This window comes from Haliotis rubra, unplaced genomic scaffold (genome assembly GCF_003918875.1).
Source record: "Haliotis rubra isolate DU_JTF1 unplaced genomic scaffold, ASM391887v1 Scf24, whole genome shotgun sequence".
Taxonomy (NCBI): Eukaryota; Metazoa; Mollusca; class Gastropoda; order Lepetellida; family Haliotidae; genus Haliotis; species Haliotis rubra.
This window is the reverse complement of record NW_025766447.1, coordinates 2816050-2842568: the sequence shown is the minus strand read 5'-3', so window position 1 is coordinate 2842568 and position 26519 is coordinate 2816050. Positions and strand designations below refer to the sequence as shown.

The following is a 26519-nucleotide window of genomic DNA, read 5'->3' as shown; positions in this document are numbered from 1 at the left end:
TACTGAACATCTGACGTATGTGTAGTAATGAAACTCTTGAAGGTTTGTGTGTGTGTTACAGTATGTTGTAGAATACCATATACTGAACATCAGGCATATGTGTAGTAGTGAAACTCTTCAAGGTTTGTGTGTGTGTTACAGTATGTTGTTGAATACGATACACTGAACATCTGGCGTGTGTGTAGTAATGAAACTCTTCAAGGTTTGTGTGTGTGTTACAGTATGTTGTAGAATACCATATACTGAACATCTGACGTATGTGTAGTAATGAAACTCTTCAAGGTTTGTGTGTGTGTTACAGTATGTTGTAGAATACCATATACTGAACATCAGGCATATGTGTAGTAATGAAACTCTTCAAGGTTTGTGTGTGTGTTACAGTATGTTGTTGAATACCATATACTGAACATCTGACGTCTGTGTAGTAATGAAACTCTTCAAGGTTTGTGTGTGTTGCAGTATGTTGTTGAATACGATACACTGAACATCTGGCGTGTGTGTAGTAATGAAACTCTTCAAGGTTTGTGTGTGTTACAGTATGTTGTAGAATACCATATACTGAACATCTGGCGTGTGTTTAGTAATGAAACTCTTCAAGGTTTGGTGTGTTACAGTATGTTGTAGAATACGATACACTGAACATCTGGCGTGTGTGTAGTAATGAAACTCTTCAAGGTTTGTGTGTGTGTTACAGTATGTTGTAGAATACGATACACTGAACATCTGGCGTGTGTGTAGTACTGAAACTCTTCAAGGTTTGTGAGTGTTACAGTATGTTGTTGAATACGATACACACTGAACATCTGGCGTGTGTAGTAATGAAACTCTTCAAGGTTTGTGTGTGTGTTACAGTATGTTGTAGAATACCATATACTGAACATCTGGCGTATGTGTAGTAATGAAACTCTTCAAGGTTTGTGTGTGTGTTACAGTATGTTGTAGAATACCATATACTGAACATCTGGCGTATGTGTAGTAATGAAACTCTTCAAGGTTTGTGTGTGTGTTGCAGTATGTTGTTGAATACCATACACTGAACATCTGGCGTGTGTGTAGTAATGAAACTCTTCAAGGTTTATGTGTGTGTTACAGTATGTTGTTGAATACCATACACTGAACATCTGGCGTGTGTGTAGTAATGAAACTCTTCAAGGTTTGTGTGTGTGTTACAGTATGTTGTAGAATACCATATACTGAACATCTGACGTATGTGTAGTAATGAAACTCTTCAAGGTTTGTGTGTGTGTGTTACAGTATGTTGTAGAATACCATATACTGAACATCTGACGTATGTGTAGTAATGAAACTCTTCAAGGTTTGTGTGTGTGTTACAGTATGTTGTAGAATACCATATACTGATCATCAGGCATATGTGTAGTAATGAAACTCTTCAAGGTTTGTGTGTGTGTTACAGTATGTTGTTGAATACCATATACTGAACATCTGACGTCTGTGTAGTAATGAAACTCTTCAAGGTTTGTGTGTGTTGCAGTATGTTGTTGAATACGATACACTGAACATCTGGCGTGTGTGTAGTAATGAAACTCTTCAAGGTTTGTGTGTGTTACAGTATGTTGTAGAATACCATATACTGAACATCTGGCGTGTGTGTAGTAATGAAACTCTTCAAGGTTTGTGTGTGTTACAGTATGTTGTTGAATACGATACACTGAACATCTGGCGTGTGTTTAGTAATGAAACTCTTCAAGGTTTGGTGTGTTACAGTATGTTGTAGAATACGATACACTGAACATCTGGCGTGTGTGCAGTAATGAAACTCTTCAAGGTTTGTGTGTGTTACAGTATGTTGTAGAATACGATACACTGAACATCTGGCGTGTGTGTAGTAATGAAACTCTTCAAGGTTTGTGAGTGTTACAGTATGTTGTAGAATACGATACACTGAACATCTGGCGTGTGTGTAGTAATGAAACTCTTCAAGGTTTGTGTGTGTGTTACAGTATGTTGTAGAATACCATATACTGAACATCTGGCGTATGTGTAGTAATGAAACTCTTCAAGGTTTGTGTGTGTGTTACAGTATGTTGTAGAATACCATATACTGAACATCTGACGTATGTGTAGTAATGAAACTCTTCAAGGTTTGTGTGTGTGTTGCAGTATGTTGTTGAATACCATACACTGAACATCTGGCGTGTGTGTAGTAATGAAACTCTTCAAGGTTTATGTGTGTGTTACAGTATGTTGTTGAATACGATACACTGAACATCTGGCGTGTGTGTAGTAATGAAACTCTTCAAGGTTTGTGTGTGTGTTACAGTATGTTGTAGAATACCATATACTGAACATCTGACGTATGTGTAGTAATGAAACTCTTCAAGGTTTGTGTGTGTGTTACAGTATGTTGTAGAATACCATATACTGAACATCAGTGACAATATGTGTAGTAATGAAACTCTTCAAAGGTTTGTGTGTGTGTTACAGTATGTTGTAGAATACCATATACTGAACATCAGGCATATGTGTAGTAATGAAACTCTTCAAGGTTTGTGTGTGTGTTACAGTATGTTGTTGAATACCATATACTGAACATCTGACGTCTGTGTAGTAATGGAACTCTTCAAGGTTTGTGTGTGTTGCAGTATGTTGTTGAATACGATACACTGAACATCTGGCGTGTGTGTAGTAAAATGAAACTCTTCAAGGTTTTGTGTGTGTTACAGTATGTTGTAGAATACCATATACTGAACATCTGGCGTGTGTGTAGTAATGAAACTCTTCAAGGTTTGTGTGTGTGTTACAGTATGTTGTTGAATACGATACACTGAACATCTGGCGTGTGTTTAGTAATGAAACTCTTCAAGGTTTGGTGTGTTACAGTATGTTGTAGAATACGATACACTGAACATCTGGCGTGTGTGTGTAGTAATGAAACTCTTCAAGGTTTGTGTGTGTTACAGTATGTTGTAGAATACGATACACTGAACATCTGGCGTGTGTGTAGTAAATGAAACTCTTCAAGGTTTGTGAGTGTGTTACAGTATGTTGTTGAATACGATACACTGAACATCTGGCGTGTGTGTAGTAATGAAACTCTTCAAGGTTTGGTGTGTTACAGTATGTTGTAGAATACGATACACTGAACATCTGGCGTGTGTGTAGTAAAGAAACTCTTCAAGGTTTGTGTGTGTTACAGTATGTTGTAGAATACGATACACTGAACATCTGGCGTGTGTGTAGTAATGAAACTCTTCAAGGTTTGTGTGTGTTACAGTATGTTGTTGAATACGATACACTGAACATCTGGCGTGTGTGTAGTAATGAAACTCTTCAAGGTTTGTGTGTGTTACAGTATGTTGTAGAATACGATACACTGAACATCTGGCGTGTGTGTAGTAATGAAACTCTTCAAGGTATGTGAGTGTTACAGTATGTTGTAGAATACGATACACTGAACATCTGGCGTATGTGTAGTAATGAAACTCTTCAAGGTTTTTGTGAGTGTTACAGTATGTTGTAGAATACGATACACTGAACACCTGGCGTGTGTGTAGTAATGAAACTCTTCAAGGTTTGTGTGTGTTACAGTATGTTGTAGAATATCATACACTGAACATCTGGCGTGTGTGTAGTAATGAAACTCTTCAAGGTTTGTGAGTGTTACAGTATGTTGTAGAATACGATACACTGAACACCTGGCGTGTGTGTAGTAATGAAACTCTTCAAGGTTTGGTGTGTTACAGTATGTTGTAGAATACCATGCACTGAACACCTGGCGTGTGTGTACTAATGAAATTCTTCAAGGTTTGTGTGTGTGTTACAGTATGTTGTTGAATACCATATACTGAACATCCGGCGTATGTGTAGTAACGAAACTCTTCAAGGTTTGTGTGAGTGTTACAGTATGTTGTTGAATACCATATACTGAACACCTGGCGTGTGTTTAGTAATGAAATTCTTCAAGGTTTGTGTGTGTGTTACAGTATGTTGTTGAATGCCATATACTGAGCATCTGGCGTGTGTGTAGTAATGAAACTCTTCAAGGTTTGGTGTGTTACAGTATGTTGTAGAATACGATACACTGAACACCTGGCGTGTGTGTAGTAATGAAACTCTTCAATGTTTGTGAGTTTTGCAATATGTTGTTGAATACCATACACTGAACATCTGGCGTGTATGTAGTAATGAAACTCTTCAAGGTTTGTGTGTGTGTTACAGTATGTTGTAGAATACCATATACTGAACATCTGGCGTATGTGTAGTAATGAAACTCTTCAAGGTTTGTGTGTGTGTTACAGTATGTTGTTGATTACCATACACTGAACATCTGGCGTGTGTGTAGTAATGAAACTCTTCAAGGTTTGTGTGTGTGTTACAGTATGTTGTTGAATACGATACACTGAACATCTGGCGTGTGTGTAGTAATGAAACTCTTCAAGGTTTGTGTGTGTGTTACAGTATGTTGTAGAATACCATATACTGAACATCTGACGTATGTGTAGTAATGAAACTCTTCAAGGTTTGTGTGTGTGTTACAGTATGTTGTAGAATACCATATACTGAACATCAGGCATATGTGTAGTAATGAAACTCTTCAAGGTTTGTGTGTGTGTTACAGTATGTTGTTGAATACCACATACACTGTACTGAACATCTGGCGTATGTGTAGTAATGAAACTCTTCAAGGTTTGTGTGTGTGTTACAGTATGTTGTTGAATACGATACACTGAACATCTGGCGTGTGTGTAGTAATGAAACTCTTCAAGGTTTGTGTGTGTTACAGTATGTTGTTGAATACCATGCACTGAACATCTGGCGTGTGTGTAGTAATGAAACTCTCCATGGTTTGCACATGCGGGTCTCAGACAACTGTAATCCCAAGAGCACCATCGCTGCCTCGGAAAACGCTGTCAGTGGTGTCACGGGCAGGTGGTTTGATTCCTCGCGGTATGACAGACTGTTGACATCTCTCATATTCATTCCAGGGTAATAACATTCAATTATGCGACAAATGTATAGAAACCATTTCACAGAAAAGTGATTTGGATGTGCAATCTTGCTTGACAGTACTAAGAAAACAATGTTTCATCAGAGGAGTCCTGATGTCCGTTAATTATGTCAAACTCACAACAAATTATTATAAAAAGATTTCTGAAAAAATATGTATGGTCGTCTATTTCCCGATATCAGTGGCTTTCCGCTCGGTAACGTGATACAACAGCGTGAAATACCTCCGTTTTCGAAGCTTCGTATGAATAACAGGTAAGGCGATTCGTTTCATGGCGGGTATCGTTCGAAAGCTCTGAACATCAACAATATCACTGTACCCTTGCCAAGAGTATTTGCACAGTTGTAAGAAGCGATTTTATTGGATAAAGATTGGTTTCTAATGACGCTTATTTGCCTCAGTCTGCTATAAGGATCGTGATTGGTCAAAATCAGACACGTGACCTAAGGCAGCCAATCAGATTACAGCAATGGATACTGCCCTCGTAAATTAAAACCTGTAGGTTCAGACGAAAGTTTTTGGTAAAATCATGCTATTCTGAACATGTTACGCAAAAACTCACCACCTATACGTATATTATGGAGCTTAGTGGACGTATCGTACTAGGTTAGGACCTGTAACAAGAAAGTTGAATGCATATAATTTTAGCATTAAACATCGCGTCCGAGCGTAAAGTTCGAAGCGACGAAAGCCGAGATGTCAGTTGAATTACATTACACGATCGCATAATAATGATGGAAATAGTAAGTTATAATGTTCGTTTGACAACTTTTATGAGTACTGTTGTTGGTTTTATTCTTCAGTTTATTTAATTTGTTTAATTATTTCCTCGAAACATCGTTAATTTTCTCATTGAGAACTCTGATGTGGACCCGTTGCCGAAGCATGTGTCCGAGAATCGTTTGCGAAAAATAGTTTATAATTCTAATTCTGTCGATAATATATGGGGTCATTTGAAATGTAAGTGTGTTCAGGCATTATGAAAAGTGATAGATTTGATAAATGAATCATATGTTAGTTAGGTTCCTAAAATTATATATCATTTTGATGCGACTACTGCCTGGCCGGTTTTCTGGCCAACGGTGTTGAATGGGTTAAACAGTATTAGAACACACATCATGTGTATTTGAGACAAAAATGAGTTATAGTAAAGGCAGCAGTAGCTGCATCTATTAACGGTATTGTAGTAACATTAGAATTTGCTAGCATAAGCAATGGCAACAGTAGCAGCAGTAGCAGCTGTAGTGGTAGTATTGGTATTAGTAGTTGTTGTTGTAACAGTATGAGCAGCAATGGGATCGCACCAGTAGTAGCAGCAGGGGAGGTAGTTGCAGCAGTAGTAGCAGTAGGGGGAAGTAGTAGCAGCAGTAGTAGCTGCAGGGGACGTAGTTGCAGCAGTAGCAGCAGCAGGGGACGTAGTTGCAGCAGTAGTAGCAGCAGCAGCAGGGGAAGTAGTCGCAGCAGTAGTAGCAGCAGGGGACGTAGTTGCAGCAGTAGTAGCAGCAGGGGACGTAGTTGCAGCAGTAGTAGCAGCAGGGAACGTAGTAGTAGTTGCAGCAGTAGTAGCAGCAGGGGACGTAGTTGCAGCAGTAGTAGCAGCGGGGGACGTAGTTGCAGCAGTAGCAGCAGGGGAAGTAGTTGCAGCAGTAGTAGCAGCAGGGGTACGTAGTAGCAGCAGTAGTAGCAGCAGGGGACGTAGTAGCAGCAGTAGTAGCAGCAGGGGACGTAGTTGTAGTTGCAGCAGTAGTAGCAGCAGGGGACGTAGTTGCAGCAGTAGTAGCAGCAGGGGACGTAGTTGCAGCAGTAGTAGCGGCAGGGGACGTAGTTGCAGCAGTAGCAGCAGGGGAAGTAGTTGCAGCAGTAGTAGCAGCAGGGTACGTAGTAGCAGCAGTAGTAGCAGCAGGGGACGTAGTAGCAGCAGTAGTAGCAGCAGGGGACGTAGTTGTAGTTGCAGCAGTAGTAGCAGCAGGGGACGTAGTAGCAGCAGTAGTAACAGCAGGGGACGTAGTTGCAGCAGTAGTAGCAGCAGGGGACGTAGTTGCAGCAGTAGCAGCAGCAGGGGACGTAGTCGCAGCAGTAGCAGCAGCAGGGGAAGTAGTTGCAGCAGTAGTAGCAGCAGGGGACGTAGTTGCAGCAGTAGTAGCGGCAGGGGACGTAGTTGCAGCAGTAGTAGCAGCAGGGGAAGTAGTAGCAGCAGTAGCAGCTGCAGGGGACGTAGTTGCAGCAGTAGTAGCAGCAGGGGACGTAGTTGCAGCAGTAGTAGCAGCAGGGGACGTAGTTGTAGTTGCAGCAGTAGCAGCAGCAGGGGACGTAGTAGCAGCAGTAGTAGCAGCAGGGGACGTAGTTGCAGCAGTAGTAGCAGAAGGGGACGGAGTTGCAGCAATAGTAGCAGCAGGGGAAGTAGTAGCAGCAGTTGTAGGTGCAGGGGACGTAGTTGCAGTAGTAGTAGCAGCGGTAGCAGTAGTAGCACCAGTCGGAGCAGAAGCAGCAGTGGTAGTCGAACCAGTCGTTGTTGTAGTTGGTATGTAGCGTGGTAGTTGTAATATACATTATAGGGAAGGAAGATGAGAACAGTTGTAGAAGTAGTGCACGTCGCAGCAGTAGCAGCAATAGTAGCAGCAGGTATAGTAGTAGTAGTAGTAGTAGTAGTAGTAGTAGTAGTAGTCGCAGCAGTTGCAGTAGTAGTAGTAATAATAATAATAATAATAATAATAATAATAGTAGTAGTAGTAGTAGTAGTAGTAGTAGTAGTAGTAGTAGTAGTAGTAGTAATAGTAGTAGTAGTAGTAGTAGACGAATCATTGGTGGAAGGGCGGTTGCCTACTGTTTGCAGAAACCTATTAGAGACACTATCCGGTACTGTTCGCGGCTAAATACTGTTTATCAGTACATCTAATTCCTATAGCACCAATACCAATGTCCAATCCAATCCAAAGGGCTTCGGTTGTTTTTACGTAAAGTAATTTTGAACATATGCTATTTGTAGCAGAACATCCTGTCAATTTCAGTGGTTTCAGTAATCCCGTGATTATCAATTTCCTGCAGCTCCTCGGTGTGCCTAAAACCCCCGCTCTGACTGTTTCATCTCGTCCATTGTTGACGTGTTGACGCATTCCGACTGACGTATTGCCTCAGCCCGAAACAACACCAAGAGGTGCCAGAAAAAATATGTGAATACATAATTATCAAATTGATAGAAGATGGCGATATATTGTGGCAGTTAAAAACACTTCAAGGGAGCCTTTATAAAGAACATGTCAAACGTAATAGCAAGTAAGGTCGGCATAAAATTTAGTCATGTGGATACAATCGATTAACGTGGATGAAATTTACATGCGTTGCACTTTTGTAATTATGTTGCCATATGACTTATAGTATTTAATTACCAGTTTATGGAAATTGACAAGAGATATCTGACATTTCAGTAACTGGTATGCACAAGTCCTTGCGGGCGCGTTAAGACGTGGCATGCTGCTTCGTATTGATATGAGTATTGAGGGACTGACAAATACTGATACTTATAGTAATACTTACACTTATACCTACATTAATACCAAAATAGTACTAAAACCAACTCTTATACCAACACTAATACTAATACTAAAACCAACACTTATACCAACACTAATACTTATACTAACACCAACACTTATACCAACACTAAAACTAATACTAAAACCAACACTTATACCAACACTAATACTAATACTAAAACCAACTTTTATACCAACACTAATACTAATACTAAAACCAACACTTATACCAACACTAATACTAAAACCAACACTTATACCAACACTAACACTAATACTAATGGGGCTTATACCAACACTAATACTAGCCTAGTGGTTAAGGCGTTCGCTCGTCACGCCAAAGACCCGGGTTCGATTCCCCACATGGGTACAATGTGTTAAGCTCATTTCTGGTGTCCCCCGCCTTGACATTGCTGGAATATTGCTAAAAGCGGCGTAAAACCAAACTCACTCACTCACTCACTAATACTAAAACCAACACTTATACCAACACTAATACTCATTCTAAAACCAACACCTATGCCAACACTAATACTACTACTAAAACCAACACTTATACCAACACTAATGCTAATACTAAAACCAATGCAACACTTATACCAACAGTAATAATAAAACCAACACTTATACCAACACTAATACTAATACTAAAACCAATGCAACACTTATACCAACAGTAATAATAAAACCAACACTTATACCAACACTAATACTAATACTAAAACCAACACGTATACCAACGTTAAAACTAATACTAAAACCAACACTTATACCAACACTTATACTAATACTAAAACCAACACTTATACCAACACTAATACTCATACTAAAACCAACACTTATCCCAACACTAATGCTAATACTAAAACCAACACTTATACCAACACTAATACTAAAACCAACACTTATACCAACACTAATACTAATACTAAAACCAACACTTATACGAACACTAATACTTAAACCAACACTTATCCCAACACTAATACTAAAACCAACACTTATACCAACACTAATACTTATACTAAAACCAACACTTATACCAACACTTATACTAAAGCCAACACTTATACCAACACTAATAATAAAACCAACACTTATACCAACACTAAAACTAATACTACAACCAACACTTATACCAACACTAAAACTAATACTAAAACCAACATTTATACCAACACTAATACTAATACCAACACTAACACTAACAATAATTATTGTAATACAATGAACTAGGGTTAGTAGGAACTCAAAGGGACCACAACTTACAGTTCGTTATAACCGTACTTCGTTATATGCATTGCGAGCAAGATAAGCAGCAATTACCCGACACCCCTCTCCCCCGAAACCAAACAAAAAGCCCAAACAACACCAAAACAAAGCAAACTCCAAACAAATCAAAACAGTTCGTCATATCCGTTAGTTCGGTATAAGCATGTTCGTTATGAACGTAGTTTAATGTACTTACATTAATACTCATACTAACACTGATACTAATAGTTGACCAGTATAGTTTATCATATGTTTACTGTTTAGTGGGAAGTGATAACCTGCTATTTCAGACGTCCATAGCACGTCAGAGAGGCCATCAGCTGATGTAAGGAATTTGAATATCACTCAGCCACAATGCAGACATCGTTTGACGTCATAACCGTATCACGAGCAAAACTCGAAGTTTCCACAGGCTTCTGTGGAGTATGGGGGATCCACCATTTAATAATTATTGGGGTCTTTGTGTGTGTGCGTGCGTGCGTGCGTGCGTGCGTGCATGTGTCTGTTTATTAGTTAGAAACAGGATTAATTTCATGATCTATAGTACTTCCAAAATTGAATAGAACCCCGCCACAGTAATATCAAACAGTCCCTTGCAGAAATGACGCATATTACGAATAAAACATCACCCATCTTTCCAGCGTGTTATTTAATGTAAACCGACACTCGGGAAGATATAGACATGCCATCAGCATGTTATTTTGGTACGGCAGGATCTCTGAATCCCTACATCCCCGATATACATATACATTGAGGTAAAACAGTCGCTTCTGAGTCTCAGGCTACAGAACCTGCATGAGAATCAGATGACCATTTAATGCAGGGAGACAAACACCCGCCTTCGTAGTGACCTTACTCCAGGGCGTCATGGCCAATATTCGATAAAGGCCTGCAAAGGAATTGCTTCACAAATACATGTAGACTCCCAATGATATTAATGGACAAGTGATCTTGTTAATATGAGAAATTGTCCATGACAAATATCCTGTGCGGTGCAAGGTAGGCGTGAGTCTATTTCCTCATCGCACAAAATGAAGACAGGAAATGACATGACATTTGATGACTTTGGTACTGCATCTAATGAACGTTATCCATATATGCCAGACATCTGGAGACGGAGATACGTTTGTTGTGCAAGGCTCAGATCTAAATATAATACATCCACGCCACGGAAGCACGGGTCTTGATTATCTGACAAAAGGAATTCTGTTGTCGTAAAAGGCAAATAGAGGTGAAAAACACGAACGAATATTTTTATTTTTTTATTATTTTTTTTTAAGAAGCCACGGTGAGATTCGTATGTCATGACCAGAGGTCACCACATGCAGAAACACTTGCACTTAATAAATGTGATTATAATCACAATGCTTGTTATAGATAAAGTACTTGACTGGTATTTTGATGGTGAAAAACAACCGCATGTAAATTAAATACACTATACAGAAATAGTGAGTAATAAGAAAGTAAGATACTTTATGGATAACAACTTATTTATTATATTCTGTGCAATAAAGAAGTTGTTATCCATAAAGTATCTTATTTTCTCTAAATCAGTATGTATAAATTCACCTTACATACGCTTATCAATTTTAATATTTACCTGATAAAGAGGCAATATGCAGCTCATATTCGCTGTAACAAGCAGTGAAAGTTCTTATTCATAAACGTTGCATGTAAGAATTTAACTTGTTGAATAAAACTTCTGTGTTCAAGCTCCGCAATTCTCTGTACGGAATTGCGTCCCCTGGGAACGCCAGAAACCAATTACTGTCTCATACATAGCTGACACCCCGTGATATAAATGAAACACTGCTCAAAGAAGCGATAACAACTTTCTCACTTACTATTTGTTAAGATATGCATATGTAAAGTGATAATTATCGTGTTTCAGAAGAATTTACTTCTCGAAATACTTGCAATGTGTTATTAAAAGATTTTACAATGTCTAGTGACAGTTATCCTAAATCAAAGTGCAACACCAGATTACATCTCACTACATCATTTTGAAATTTCTGTATTTATTTCAGTTCTATTTTGAATAACTAACTTGCAAGTGGTTCCATAGTGTTTCAGTGGCTCACCAAACAATAAGATTGGCATTTTGCTGCAATAAATCAACAAGAATTTTGTCGTGTCTACAGTATGCACACAACATATGTTATATAACTCCATAGATACAAACATATTGTCATGTCAATTCTGACACAATTAGAAATCAACACCAATGGTGTCAATTAACACAATGGTTACCAATTCCTTTACCCATGGTTTCTGGTTTTGCTATTCTTTGAGTCAGCTAAAGGGCCTGCTACAGGGGTTTGGTAAGGTTGCATCTCGTATCGTGTTAAGCCAATTTCAGTCATCTCAAATTCAGTTTCATGTGTTGAATAGTTTAAAGAAATACAAAACAAGCAACAACAGCGAGCTGAAATTGACGCTAATTGCATTTAACACCTTGCCTTCTCACTTTGATTGAAGACAAATATCGATTGGTATTGCACAATAACAATAGTCTTCATGTCTTTGACGGAGTCTCTGTGACGTCAGTCTGCGATGAAATGCTCCTGAGGTACTCATCAAGCAATCTGTAAAGTGACCCCAGTATTTGAGACCGTGACTCCGCCTCCATAATGAGCTTGTCATTGCTTGTGTATAGTTTTTGAGGCAGCCTGTTTTCTCTTGACGTGCGTGTGGGAAGCAAAAGAGATCGATTAGGGCGACTGACATAACCTAAGAGAACTCGACACGTACATGTGGCCAACAACAGTACCAAACCTCCCAAAAGCAAACATAGGGTTGGTTGCGCACGTGCAGGGGGGGGGGGGGGGGAGTCCGTGAAATCTGGGGTTACTAATGTGTTCAGCAACCCGTGTCTGTTAAAGAGGGTACTGACCAGATGGGGTGGTCAGGCTAGCTGACCTGGCTGATGCAAGTCATCGTAAACCGGTTGTGTGGATCGATGCTCATGATGTCAATCACGGAATTGTCTGGTCCCAACTAAATTATCTACTGCCGTCGCATAGGTGGAATATTGGTCAGTGTGGGATTAAACAACACACAAGCAAACGTCAGGCGTTTCTTCATGTGCATTCATTATAGCCAGAGCACTTACGTTTTGACTGATTAGAGTCTATGCAGGAAAAGGGGACATTTTCCTAGTCATCTAAGGCGCCGCAATTAACTGTATAAAGTTGCGTCCCTTAGTCGTGCCAGAAAGCTATGGTCATGGTTTTGAAGCCGGCACTCGCGCTGATCATGTTTGTCAGAACCATACCAGTGGTTGTGGGTTGCACCAAAGTAGTAAAATCGGCATCAGTTCAGGCTTATCTCCAACAACAAGCTAACACGCCATGGTATAACTGCACTACTGTTCACTCTCTCCTTGATTAACACTGACTTACCCTTGTACAACATGGTATGTACAATGTGTACTGTATGTCCTTACTCTATCAGACTGACTCTTGTGACAATACAGACATATAGCCTGCGTATACGAGAAAGTTTTAACTTGCAAATGTAAAAGTTGTAAGCCTATATTAAGTTCGGAAAAAGTTAAGACGCTCAAGTAATCTATGCCACCTGAAGAGGAGAGGTATCAGAAATTGATTACCTAGAAGCGAGGACAGAACTATCATGCTAGGCACGTGGTTGGCACTAATGACCATTTCAGGCGTAAAGTACCAACATCGTGAACTCCTCTGCCTGCCACGTCTCCAGCTGAGGTTAGGTCTGACAGTCTGTCGGAGACTCGTTGGAATTCCCCCCGACCACCATGCCATGTTTAAGGCGATAAGCTACGTCGTATGTCAATATCTGAATATATCTTGTGTTCTTATGTTGTGAAGTTTTAGTCAATACACGTAGTCTGTCGGTCAATGTTGTGGTTGTAATATAATGCGATTCTGTGGAAGTGGACACAAACGAATTATTTCAGTTAAATTGCGACTGGACTAATGGCAAAAACATTATGCAGGTATATTTCAAATAGTTGTGAGTTGCAATTAGGGTTTCTTTTGTTTGTATAATTGGCTCTCCTGCATGTCAGTCACTGAGATCATCGTACGCTGTACCGGTAAAGGTCAATGGCCTGCGAAAGATTCTGGAGACCAGCACGCTGTAACACGTTAAACCTGAAGTTTCCAATCGCTCACCCACCAAGTGGTTAAGATGGAAATACACCAGATGGCTACCTAACCTAACAGAGTCAGCCATTGGGACCAGAAGATCACATTTCAGTCGCATACCTCAACATATACTGTCCCGTAAAATCCTTTGATTTCTTGATAATAACAACCCAGTGTTTCCCGATACAAAGACCCTTTTTCCAATAAAAAATGACGAAAACCCCGTTTTGTACAATTTTCTATCAAATCATGCGATGTCAGAGCGTAATAGCGGAAGTTGCCTAGTGCAATATCGTATTCGCACGCGATGTATTTATCTGCCCTGTTGAATACTTCATTTCTAACCGTATTCCGGACCGTTGTCGTGTTTCTCTGTGGCGTAGAAGGAACAGTACGTAACGGTTGATTAGTGGCGTCAGACAGTCAGCATAATGACGTTCATACTGATTTAATACGTGGAGGTTACTGCCATTGGTCGTGGCATAACCTATAGCGACTGACCGTGCTATATCCATTGTTAGACTGATTCTTTGTCTCTGAACATTGATAATGTTTTGATAGAAACAAATAATTCCATTGAAATTGAAAAGGAGCCCGAGCGAGATAATTGCTTTGTTAAGAGCTTTAGTATTACAGTGAAAGGGAGAATAGTGCGTTTCCGGGACTGTGAGACAGGCTAATCTGTTGTATCAAATATGCATGGTGAAGCATATCATTTAACTATACCTGGTTTAGTTTGAATATAATCAGTTTAGTATTATGACTATAATCAGTTAACGCGGTGTTTTGTTTATTAGCTGTTTCAAGCCACACTCAGCAATATTCCAGTTAAATTGCGGCGATTTGTAAATAATCGAGTCTGGATCAGACAATCCAGTGATAAACATCATCAGGATCAATCTGCACAAATGAGATACGATGACATGTGGGTCAACTAAGTCAGCGACGCTGGTCACCCATTCCGCTTCTTCTGACAAGCATAAGCTGCTGATGAACATTTTACCTCGGGTCTGCACGAATTATTAACTTAGGTATGAGCTGTTCACGTGACCTTTCTATCGGCTATACGCTGTGTAGTCTATCTATCCACTATCTGGGATGTACCAACTATAAACTATCAGTGGTTCGTTACATGTATATTAACTATGCCTGGTGTATCTATCAAATGTTTTTTTCTGTGTTATCTATCTGCCAACGCTGCATAGTGTAACAGATCAATCAGTGTTGTCTGGTTTAAACCTCTGTATGAACTATGAGTAACGTGTTCATGAAGCATGCCTCATACAACAAATTATACACTATACGGGCTGTAACGCACATAATATGTATCCATGATGTAACTAGATATCATCTGTGCTTGATGTAAGTATATACCAACTATAATTGATGTAAGTATATACCAACTATACTTGATGTAAGTATATACCAACTATACTCGATGTAGGTATATACCAACACATGCTTGATGTAAGTATATACCAACTATACTTGATGTAAGTATATACCAACTATACTTGATGTAATTATATACCAACACATGCTTGATGTAAGTATATACGAACTATACTTGATGTAAGTATATACCAACTATACTTGATGTAAGTATATACCAACACATGCTTGATGTAAGTATATACCAACTATACTTGATGTAAGTATATACAAACTATACTTGATGTAAGTATATACCAACACATGCTTGATGTAAGTATATACCAACTATACTTGATGTAAGTATATACCAACTATACTTGATGTAAGTATATACCAACTATACTTGATGTAAGTATATACCAACTATACTTGATGTAAGTATATACCAACACATGCTTGATGTAAGTATATACCAACACATGCTTGATGTAAGTATATACCAACACATGCTTGATGTAAGTATATACCAACACATGCTTGATGTAAGTATATACCAACACATGCTTGATGTAAGTATATACCAACTATACTTGATGTAAGTATATACCAACTATACTTGATGTAAGTATATACCAACTATACTTGATGTAAGTATATACCAACTATACTTGATGTAAGTATATACCAACACATGCTTGATGTAAGTATATACCAACACATGCTTGATTTAAGTATATACCAACACATGCTTGATGTAAGTATATACCAACTATACCTGATGAAAGTATATACCATTTATACTTGATGTAACCATATATCAACAATGCTTGATGTAACCTATCAACCTTGAGTGTTGTCGCACATGTTTCAACGCGAACAATCACCTTTAAGCATTTATAGATTCTTGGTTACAAGCACGATCTCGTCAGAGAGTGGGAAGATGGCTGACCTGTAGAAAAGCTTATGTGTGTTTCTTTCTTTGGATTAGGCTCTAGTGGTCGCGAGTTTCATAATGCAATCCTGTTTGAGAAGCAAGGTCCATTGTGTTTGTTAGAAGTTCACGCTGTCCCTCTCGCTACGGGCACAGCGCGATACCAAACACAACATTCTAATTGTTTAAGAGGTTGGTTTGAATTTATTAGTTGCACCATCGGTGATGTGATATAACTTAACAACTATCCCTGATTTAACATGCCAATACACTATCCGTGATGTAACTATCCATGCACTATCAGTGATGCATCGATATGACATTTGTACAGTATGTAACTATCCAGATATGATGTAACTATCCAGACATGATGTAACTATCCAGACATGATGTAACTATCCTGACATGATGTAACTATCCAGACATGATGAAACTATCCAGACATGATGTAACTATCCAGACATGATGTAACTATCCAGACATGATGACATGATGATGTAACTATCCAGACATGATGTAACTATCCAGACATGATGTAACTATCCAGACATGATGTAACTATCCAGACATGATGTAACTATCCAGACATGATGTAACTATCCAGACATGATGTAACTATCCAGACATGATGTAACTATCCAGACATGATGTAACTATCCAACTATCCTGACATGATGTAACTATCCAGACATGATGTAACTATCCAGACATGATGTAACTATCCAGACATGATGTAACTATCAGACATGATGTAACTATCCAGACATGATGTAACTATCAGACATGATGTAACTATCAGACATGATGTAACTATCCAGACATGATGTAACTATAACCAGACATGATGTAACTATCCAGACATGATGTAACTATCCAGACATGATGTAACTATCCATGATGTAACTATGATGTAACTATCCAGACATGATGTAACTATCCAGACATGATGTAACTATCCAGACATGATGTAACTATCCAGACATGATGTAACTATCCAGACATGATGTAACTATCCAGACATGATGTAACTATCCAGACATGATGTAACTATCCAGACATGATGTAACTATCCAGACATGATGTAACTATCCAGGCATGATGTAACTATCCTGACATGATGTAACTATCCAGACATGATATGTAATTATGCATGCACTATCCCTAGCGTTACCATTTCTACACCATCTTTGATGTAAATATCCATCTACTATCCTCATTATAACTTTCTTATATACACTAACCCTGACGTAACTATCCATGTACACCGTGTTATATATATAGCTTGCCAGTACACTATCCCTGATGTAACTATCCATGTACTCTCCCTGATGTAACTATCCATGTACTATATTTATGCGAGGTACTATGTCACAACGTGCAGATACACCACCTGTTGGGAAATGTACGTTCCATCAGTAGTATAACCTATCTGTCCACTATATATATTAGGTATCTGTCTATGATATTACATATCTCTGGCTGTATCTGTATCCCAATATATCTGTAGTTATGTATATCTGTGGTCTGTGATCTATAAGTATCCGTGGTGTAACCAGTCACCTAGACATATACCTGATCAGGCCTATCAATGGTCTATCAGGCCTATCAATTGTTCTGCCGCATGTTTGTGTCAATACTGAGAACATGGTAAGGAAAGATAAATAATAATGGTATTGACACGAGTGATGGAAAGTCGACTCTTGTAGATTAACCTGGAGCTCTCGAGTTTACAATATTCAGAATTCTTGAAGCTTACAGTTATCACACACCAGGGACGCCTACACCACGTGACACGAACCTGTTTCTTTCCTATGTCGTAGCGTACAGCGACAGCCATCATGAATCATAAAAACATTCACACTTGTCTTCATATTGCTGTTGTAAATATTACATCAGGAAATTACATGTTTCAATAAATAATGAGCCGTTAGATGTTCCTGGTGTATTCTTTATATTGATTCTGAAAGGAATAGCTTGACTCACGCGTGGCCCATCTACAACTCAACCAGTCTAGCGCAACAAGTCCGTCGACAGTCAGACACACTGTAGACATGTGATGGCAGCAGCAGGATCTTACGCTGCCATCTTGTGGGGATTCATTTACATATACTCTCGAACTCGAAACGCACTACAAATAAATCACTGAATTTATTGCAACGGATGTGCAATAAATGCTTTCAGGTTAAAAGTAAATACTTTCAGGCAAACAGAAGCAATGTTAAAACAAAACTTGAAATATTGCCCAATACCTCACGTATGGCGTAATCGGATTCTGCATAATTATGTTCACTCACTCACTCCAGCTATGTTTATTAGCTTCTTAGTCGTCATAACATAGTGTTGTACTAGGAGTAGACAAACATAATGCATGCACGCGCGTTTCCGCGTATTTACTGGAAGTAGGGAGTATTGGCAGTATCATACTATACTATGTTTAAAAAAGCGTTAAAAGTCCTTTGTGATTCCTTTGGAAGTTAAGTCGAAATATAATGACACTTCCCTCTGTTTCCTTGACGTCTTAGCTGTTTGATGTTCTGTTTAAACATTCGAGCAATGGAAGGCCTCGTGTCTCTAGTGGTTTAGCTGTAGCAAAAACCAGCATCCATTCTCAAAATCAGACCGATTCAATTCTGTGTCTGGTCTGCAGTCTACAGTTAATATCTTCTTGAAGGTCTATGGCGTTTTCTTCAAAGCGTTGGCACAAGGAACTTCATATTGTTCTCAGCGACTGTGGATGTTTTTCGGTTAGATCGGAATGATATAGTACTCAAAGGGGGTTAAAGAAAGTCCGATGTTTTCATATTAGTATATTTATATGTAGATTGTTAGGGGTCGGATGTTCTGGAATAACGTTAGGAGAGACTGGAGATCGTGATGGTTGATCAATGCTGTGCAATGTTACAGATGCGAGGCTTGATTGTGAAAGTCATATAAAACACCAGTGTACGTGTGTGTGATTGTGAAAGTCATATACAACACCTGTGTACGTGTGTGTGATTGTGAAAGTCATATACAACACCTGTGTACGTGTGTGTGATTGTGAAAGTCATATACAACACCTGTGTACGAATGTGTGATTGTGAAAGTCATATACAACACCTGTGTACGTGTGTGTGGTTGTGAAAGTCATATACAACACCTGTGTACGAATGTGTGATTGTGAAAGTCATATACAACACCTGTGTACGAGTGTGTGATTGTGAAAGTCATATACAACACCTGTGAAGGTGTGTGTGATTGTGAAAGTCATATACAACACCTGTGTACGAATGTGTGATTGTGAAAGTCATATACAACACCTGTGTACGAGTGTGTGATTGTGAAAGTCATATACAACACCTGTGTACGAGTGTGTGATTGTGAAAGTCATATACAACACCTGTGTACGAGTGTGTGATTGTGAAAGTCATATACAACACCTGTGTACGTGTGTGTGATTGTGAAAGTCATATACAACACCTGTGTACGAGTGTGTGATTGTGAAAGTCATATACAACACCTGTGTACGAATGTGTGATTGTGAAAGTCATATACAACACCCGTGTACGCGTGTGTGATTGTGAAAGTCATATACAACACCTGTGTACGAGTGTGTGATTTTGAAAGTCATATACAACACCTGTGTACGAGTGTGTGATTGTGAAAGTCATATACAACACCTGTGTACGAGTGTGTGATTGTGAAAGTCATATACAACACCTGTGTACGTGTGTGTGATCGTGAAAGTCATATACAACACCTGTGTACGAGTGTGTGATTGTGAAAGTCATATACAACACCTGTGTACGAGTGTGTGATTGTGAAAGTCATATACAACACCTGTGTACGCGTGTGTGATTTTGAAAGTCATATACAACACCTGTGTACGCGTGTGTGATTTTGAAAGTCATATACAACACCTGTGTACGAATGTGTGATTGTGAAAGTCATATACAACACCTGTGTACGAGTGTGTGATTGTGAAAGTCATATACAACACCTGTGTACGAGTGTTTTATTGTGAAAGTCATATACAACACCCGTGTACGTGTGTGTGATTTTGAAAGTCATATACAACACCTGTGTACGTGTGTGTGATTGTGAAAGTCATATACAACACCTGTGTACGTGTGTGTGATTGTAAAAGTCATATACAACACCTGTGTACGAGTGTGTGATTGTGAAAGTCATATAAAACACCTGTGTACGTGTGGGTGATTGTGAAAGTCATATACAACACCTGTGTACGAGTGTGTGATTGTGAAAGTTATATAAAACACCTGTGTAGGTGTGTGTGATTGTGAAAGTCATATACATATACAACACCTGTGTACGAGTGTGTGATTGTGAAAGTCATATAAAACACCTGTGTACGTCATATACAACACCTGTGTAGGAGTGTGTGATTGTGAAAGTCATATACAACACCTGTGTACGAGTGTGTGATTGTGAAAGTCATATACAACACCTGTGTACGAGTGTGTGATTGTGAAAGTCATATACAACACCTGTGTACGAGTGTGTGATTGTGAAAGTCATATACAACACCTGTGTACGAGTGTGTGATTGTGAAAGTCATATACAACACCTGTGTACGAGTGTGTGATTGTGAAAGTCATATACAACACCTGTGTAGGTGTGTGTGATTGTGAAAGTCATATACAACACCTGTGTACGAGTGTGTGATGAAGTACATGAACCAACCAAACATATTTGTGTAAAGATTTCAACCCGTTGTTGAAAATAATGTCTCCTGTGTATTGCGTCTTCTTTGCTTCTCTATAATAATATGAAAGATGGAAGAGTGGCGTGGTATCGAGAGAAGTTGATGAATAATAGTGACGTAGAGCGGCGATAGGGTAGCCTAGTGGGCAAAGCGTTCGCTCATCATATAAAAGACTGTGTTCGATTTCCACTTTAAAATTGTGCAGCCTCCTTCCCCGGAAGTGATCTGCAAAAACATCTTTCATACATGTCTCAGTATTTGCTTTACATGTTATCAGTTTCATGTAGCATGACAGAAAAAAACCGTTCAGTATAAACGCTTCGAACAGAGCTTCTCTTCTTCGTTAAATCATATAGCATGGTTCATGCATAAAACATGGCGTGTGTATTGATATTGTGGGTACTGCAGAAACAAAATGGACATTCCTTTTACAACGTAAGGCCTCATGTTTCATGAGTTTGAATTACGAATGAGTGTGTCATCTCAAACTGATAGGCATATCGACGTTGTCGCCCTTTGCAGCATCTATGGATTCAGTCGTGAATATTTATCACGCAATTCCTCGCGATAAATTACCCTTACTTGACATCGCAGTAAATAAGCAAGTCTCGCGAGATCTCCAATATTGTCACTGCGAGGGATAACGTGTTAGGGGAGTCATTATGTGCGTATGGTTTACGTTCGAGACCATGGCGCTTCTTAAGACGAATCTGGTTGCTGCAGCAAGATGTGGATGACATAAGACTTTCGATAGATTTATAGGAAAAAACATGATGAATCTACAGTTTCACATCCAGTCGCCATTTATTGATTTATCTCTCGTCGCAGCCACAAGTTTTTTCATGAATATTTATGTATGGATGTGCTGTTGGACAGAAGAGTCGTTACATGGTTGAAATATTTCTGAGTAAAGATAATATGGTAGCATACAGTACATTTATACGCAGCCGTTCATGTTATAGATCAAAACTTATGTTTTAGATTCATCAGTTATAATTATGATTGTTGATTCCATGTTTGTTGTTTAATAAGTGCGGTGGGGTAGCCTTGTGGTTAAAGCGTCACGCCGAAGACCCGGGTTCGATTCCCCACATGGGTACAATGTGTGAAGCCCATTTCTGGTGTCCCCCGCTGCGATATTGCTTGAATACTGCTAAAAGCGGCGTAAAACTAAACTCACTCACTCACAGTTGGTTAATATCACATATTCCAGCTGTATGACGGTAGTCTGGGAATAAATCAATTACAGGTCAGACAATCTAGTGATTGACAAACTCAGGATCGATGTGTACATTGGGAAAACGATGACATGCATCAACCAAATCACCAGATCCTGCTGATCACTTACGACAAGCATTGGTCCCTGAGGACCACTTCTAGCCCAAAACGTCGTGGGGAATAGGCGACAGGAGGTGGTAGGTTGTTGTTTAATGACGTACACTGATCTTGATTATGTCAGTCCTTAAGGAAACTTTAGGAAACGGTTTGGTAGCCTAGAAAGTACATGATAGTTTACCTGTTGACAGATAACGATGTCATAGACTGCTTCTACTGCACGACGGTCTCCCCCTCCCGCGACGACTACTGTGGGGACCCTTTCAACACAACTCACCCCCAGCTAACCAAGGTGCCATGCAAGGGATACTGCGCCAAGTGGGTCACAGAACTCGCTTCCGGTAAGGGGTAATGAGTGAGTTCACTTTCTACTCTACACAGTATGTAACATAATGAACACTGATGACACAACAAGTACATTAAAATTTTCAACTTCGCAGTAGCACTTTAAGCTCGAGGACAGTGGCAACTGTCAACCATGGCCCTCACCTTACCGTGAATCGTCAAGGACGACGCTACATCTGCTTCCTGCACGGCCCGCGGGGCTTCTCGCAGAAGTCACTGACGGTTTTATGCAACCGTACAGCTAAGACATGTAATTGTTATACTGAAGACAGTAAAAAAGGAATTGTGTAAATCTTGTTGATAACAACGGAAATTTGGTGCCACTGTTGCCTTGTCTACGATTTTACCGTTCTTTAAGCCTGCTTTGGTATGAAGTCTTCCAGTACTTATTACTTAAATGGGACATAAGCGGCACAGTAGTTTTGTTGTTATTCTCCCGTGGCGTTCCTTGATCCGATAATCGTGATGTTGAATCCATTAGCTCCTGATTAACGGCTGATGAATGAGTATGATTTTACAAAGCTTTTAGTGTTAGCCAAGGCGTTGGACACCAGACATGGTCTTAATACAAGGCAACCACGTGGAGAACCAAACCCGGGCCTCCTCCATGACAAGCGAACGCTTTAACCACTAGTCTATCCCACAACCCGTTGATGATGGACATTGGTTTGTCGGCTCTATATCGAAACCTACATTTCTCCATATTTCCCCTATCACCAAGCTGAGACGCCGCCATATAAAATAAATAATGCTCCCTCGCTTAAAATGGTAATAAGTGCGATAATCAGCTGCTACATTTGAGAAAAGAACGTTTAGACTCAATGTTAACAATTGAAGGAATTACTGTTTTTATATGGCGTATACTAATAGAAAGAGCGTTTGCCCAAAACTACCTAGCATTGTAACGTCACACATGGTGCTGATATGGTAAACTAGGACGTCAGCGTTTACAGAAATTATAGCAACATGTACAACATCCGTTGTGTGTTTGAGTCGTTCTTGGTTAGCAGATGATCAGTTGCATGGCCGTGCCTACAGGAAGACATTCAGTGAGTCTGGGGGACAGTTCTGGGGGACAGTTATGTAAACAGGTTAGAAAGTCATGACGATCAATACAGCCAATGCCATCAAGCAAAAGCTGGTCAGAGATCTAGGTTGAGGTAGTACTTGTTGAACTAAGTTATCAAGGTGGTGGTCAAAGGCCATATGACATTCAGGGTGGGATGGGTAGGGTTAGGGTGGGGTGGGGTGGGGGGGTGGGGCGGTATGGGGTGGGGTGTGTATTGAGTTCAGATAGTTTTCAACTGTATCTCCAAAACCAAATGCTTTAAACTAATCGAATCTGAGTACGTTTTCAATAACAAGTACCTTGATAAAATGTTATTTTCTCATGATTTTTAGCAAATTTGGGGCAGTTCGTTTTCGGTAAAATTTCAGCCCCTCTCCAGAAATCTCCAATGGTCATTCCTCAAACCACCAGGGAGGGAGAGGGAGTACAACAGAGAGCTGTCGATCCAAGTAACATATGTGGGAATCCGTTTTGAGAAGAGCATCTAGAATGTTTCTTTTGTATTTGTACCTCCCAGTACATATGGTAGTCGCTCATTTTGCAAAACCTTATGTAAAGACAACCCGCAGAAACTGGAAGAACAAACTAAGATGGAAACTGTAACCATGGTAACAAGTCTGATTCAGGTGATGAGTATCATTACTTCAAAAGTGACTACATTACTATCATCAGAAGCTGATATACTAGCATCTGACTTTACTCATTTTCCCTGCAAAAAGCATGATGTATGTGTTTTAATGTAAAACTGTAATTGGTCCCAGGAAAATTCTTTAAAATCATTATGAAGTCGTCTGCGATATATTTGTAAGGTTTTCACATATGTCCTCTGTTGGCCTCAGTATACTATGCTAATTAACCTTGAGTGAAAACAAAGTTCAGTTCAGTTGGGAATGTTTTAAAATATTGCTGAAATTATCCTAAAGAGACATCATTAGGGTTCAGGTTTATCGTTCTGAACGAACCCGTCAGCGGGTTACCAGTCAGCGATGCTACAGTTGCTTTCATTTAGTATTGATAAATACTGATGGAAATAAGGTGCCAGCTTAAATCATATAGGGAAGTACTTCCATTTCTGTCGCCAGAACAAAATATAAAGATCCTTTTCGAATCCCAAAAACGTCAACCCCAGAGTATGATCATGCGATCATCAGCCCAAACAGTTTGTATTGGGTGAAGGGAATAACTGAAATCAGCGATGATACTTGAACTCTGACATTTGAAAACATCTGATAACGGTCCTAATCGGCGGTTATGACTCTTCGCTGTCATTTTGCTGACAACAGACTGTGTCTTAGATAGTTACCTTGAAGTCGACTTACGATCACAGCAGCCATCGACAGAGTTGCTTAAGGCAATAAACGGAGAGTGATAACTACAAATATGGTAGTCTGATCATAATACGCGTTTACGATGGTCATTAAATAAGTGTTTTTAACGTACATGGTTTAACCATGAAACATTGTTTTCCTAAGTACAGAAGAGCTAGTTGTTTTGGGGGGTTATATTCGATACTCAAGAAGTAGCCGTTAAAACCTGATCTTACTAGCGTTGTGGTTTGTCGTCCGCTGTGGTTTGTCCTTTGTCATCAGCAGTTAACATAATCCGGTATTGTGTCATTTCGTATAATCAAACAAGCATTTGTGTACAGTAGGTACAATCTACGTGAACAGTCAGTGGAGCATATGATGCAATGTGTTTATGTCAATGTCCAATATAACATTGGGTGGACGTAACACAGAGAATACTCTCTTAATAAGGAGTCAATGTTAACAGAATCTTTCCAGTCGGATGTTCTCCGCATCAGGAGCCCTGTCGAGTTAATGACGTAGATGTATGTTGTGTGAGATGAAGAACCAACCTCGTCCAATCCTGTTATCAATACTATTAAAGAAGTACGTGCTAGTCCATTTCCTGGTGATACGTTTTGGAACCACTTAATGATTGTGCATGGATTTAGAAAATGATTTTTCCATTCACAATTCTTTTAAGCGTTTTTCATGATGTGATGTTCTCGTGAACATGGTCCATGTACAATTCAGAATATATAGTGAAATGTGTCAGTGTATTGCTGAACATTTGAGTGATAAAAACCAGACTGAAAGTTGTGTTGATATTGTTAAAAACTCTGTCACGTCAGGAACGGCCATGTATAGTTGGCATGCTGTAAACTGGACAAAGCATCGTGGCTTGAACTCTTAACTTTTCACAATCGTATATTTACAGAGTACAATCACGATAGCGACAACTAATTAACGTTGAAAACGGAATTCGATGTGGTCGAGTAAGGACGACAACTGACGCTCAATATGGTTCATTAGAACGACTGTATTACGAAACCGTGATTAAAATGCCTCTCAAATTTGAGTGTGTCAGAGTGAGTGGACAGAGGATCTAATCGGCTACAAAAATGGAATTTGCATGCCCAACGACCACGTGTGATCTCACGTCGCGTTACTGCAAGACGTCGTTGGTGTCTTGAGCGGCACCGCTGGACCAAATGTCGTTGCGTTATGTTTTCGGATGAATCAAGGCTTACTTTGAACCACAGCGTGCGGCGTAGATGGGATGGGTGTTTTCATGCCGTTAAAGTAAAACAGAACGATCGATTTATGGCTGCTGCGTAATGGTCTTGGTTGGGATCACTGTGACTGGCAGAACACCTTTACATGTTAATCACGGACATGTCACTGGGCAGTACTACCGTGACAACAACCTGGAGGTACACGTTGTGCCATTTGCGCACTGACATGGGCGTCGTTTAAAGGTCACATGCAACCAAATAATCAAACATAATTAAAACACAATTATCACTTATTCATGACATACAAATAACTATACATTGCTGATTATGAAAAAACATAT

General features: G+C 39.5%; 1 protein-coding gene across 1 annotated transcript in view; it reads left to right on the top strand.

Annotated features, from left to right (window-relative positions):
• The window catches only part of LOC124278562, a 40627-nt gene that overhangs the window by 9113 nt on the left and 4995 nt on the right, over positions 1 to 26519 (top strand). Inside the window, exon 2 of the mRNA XM_046714289.1 lies at positions 22435 to 22584. Coding sequence (XP_046570245.1) covers positions 22435 to 22584 — 150 coding nt within the window. The remainder of the gene's footprint in view (positions 1 to 22434; positions 22585 to 26519) is intronic.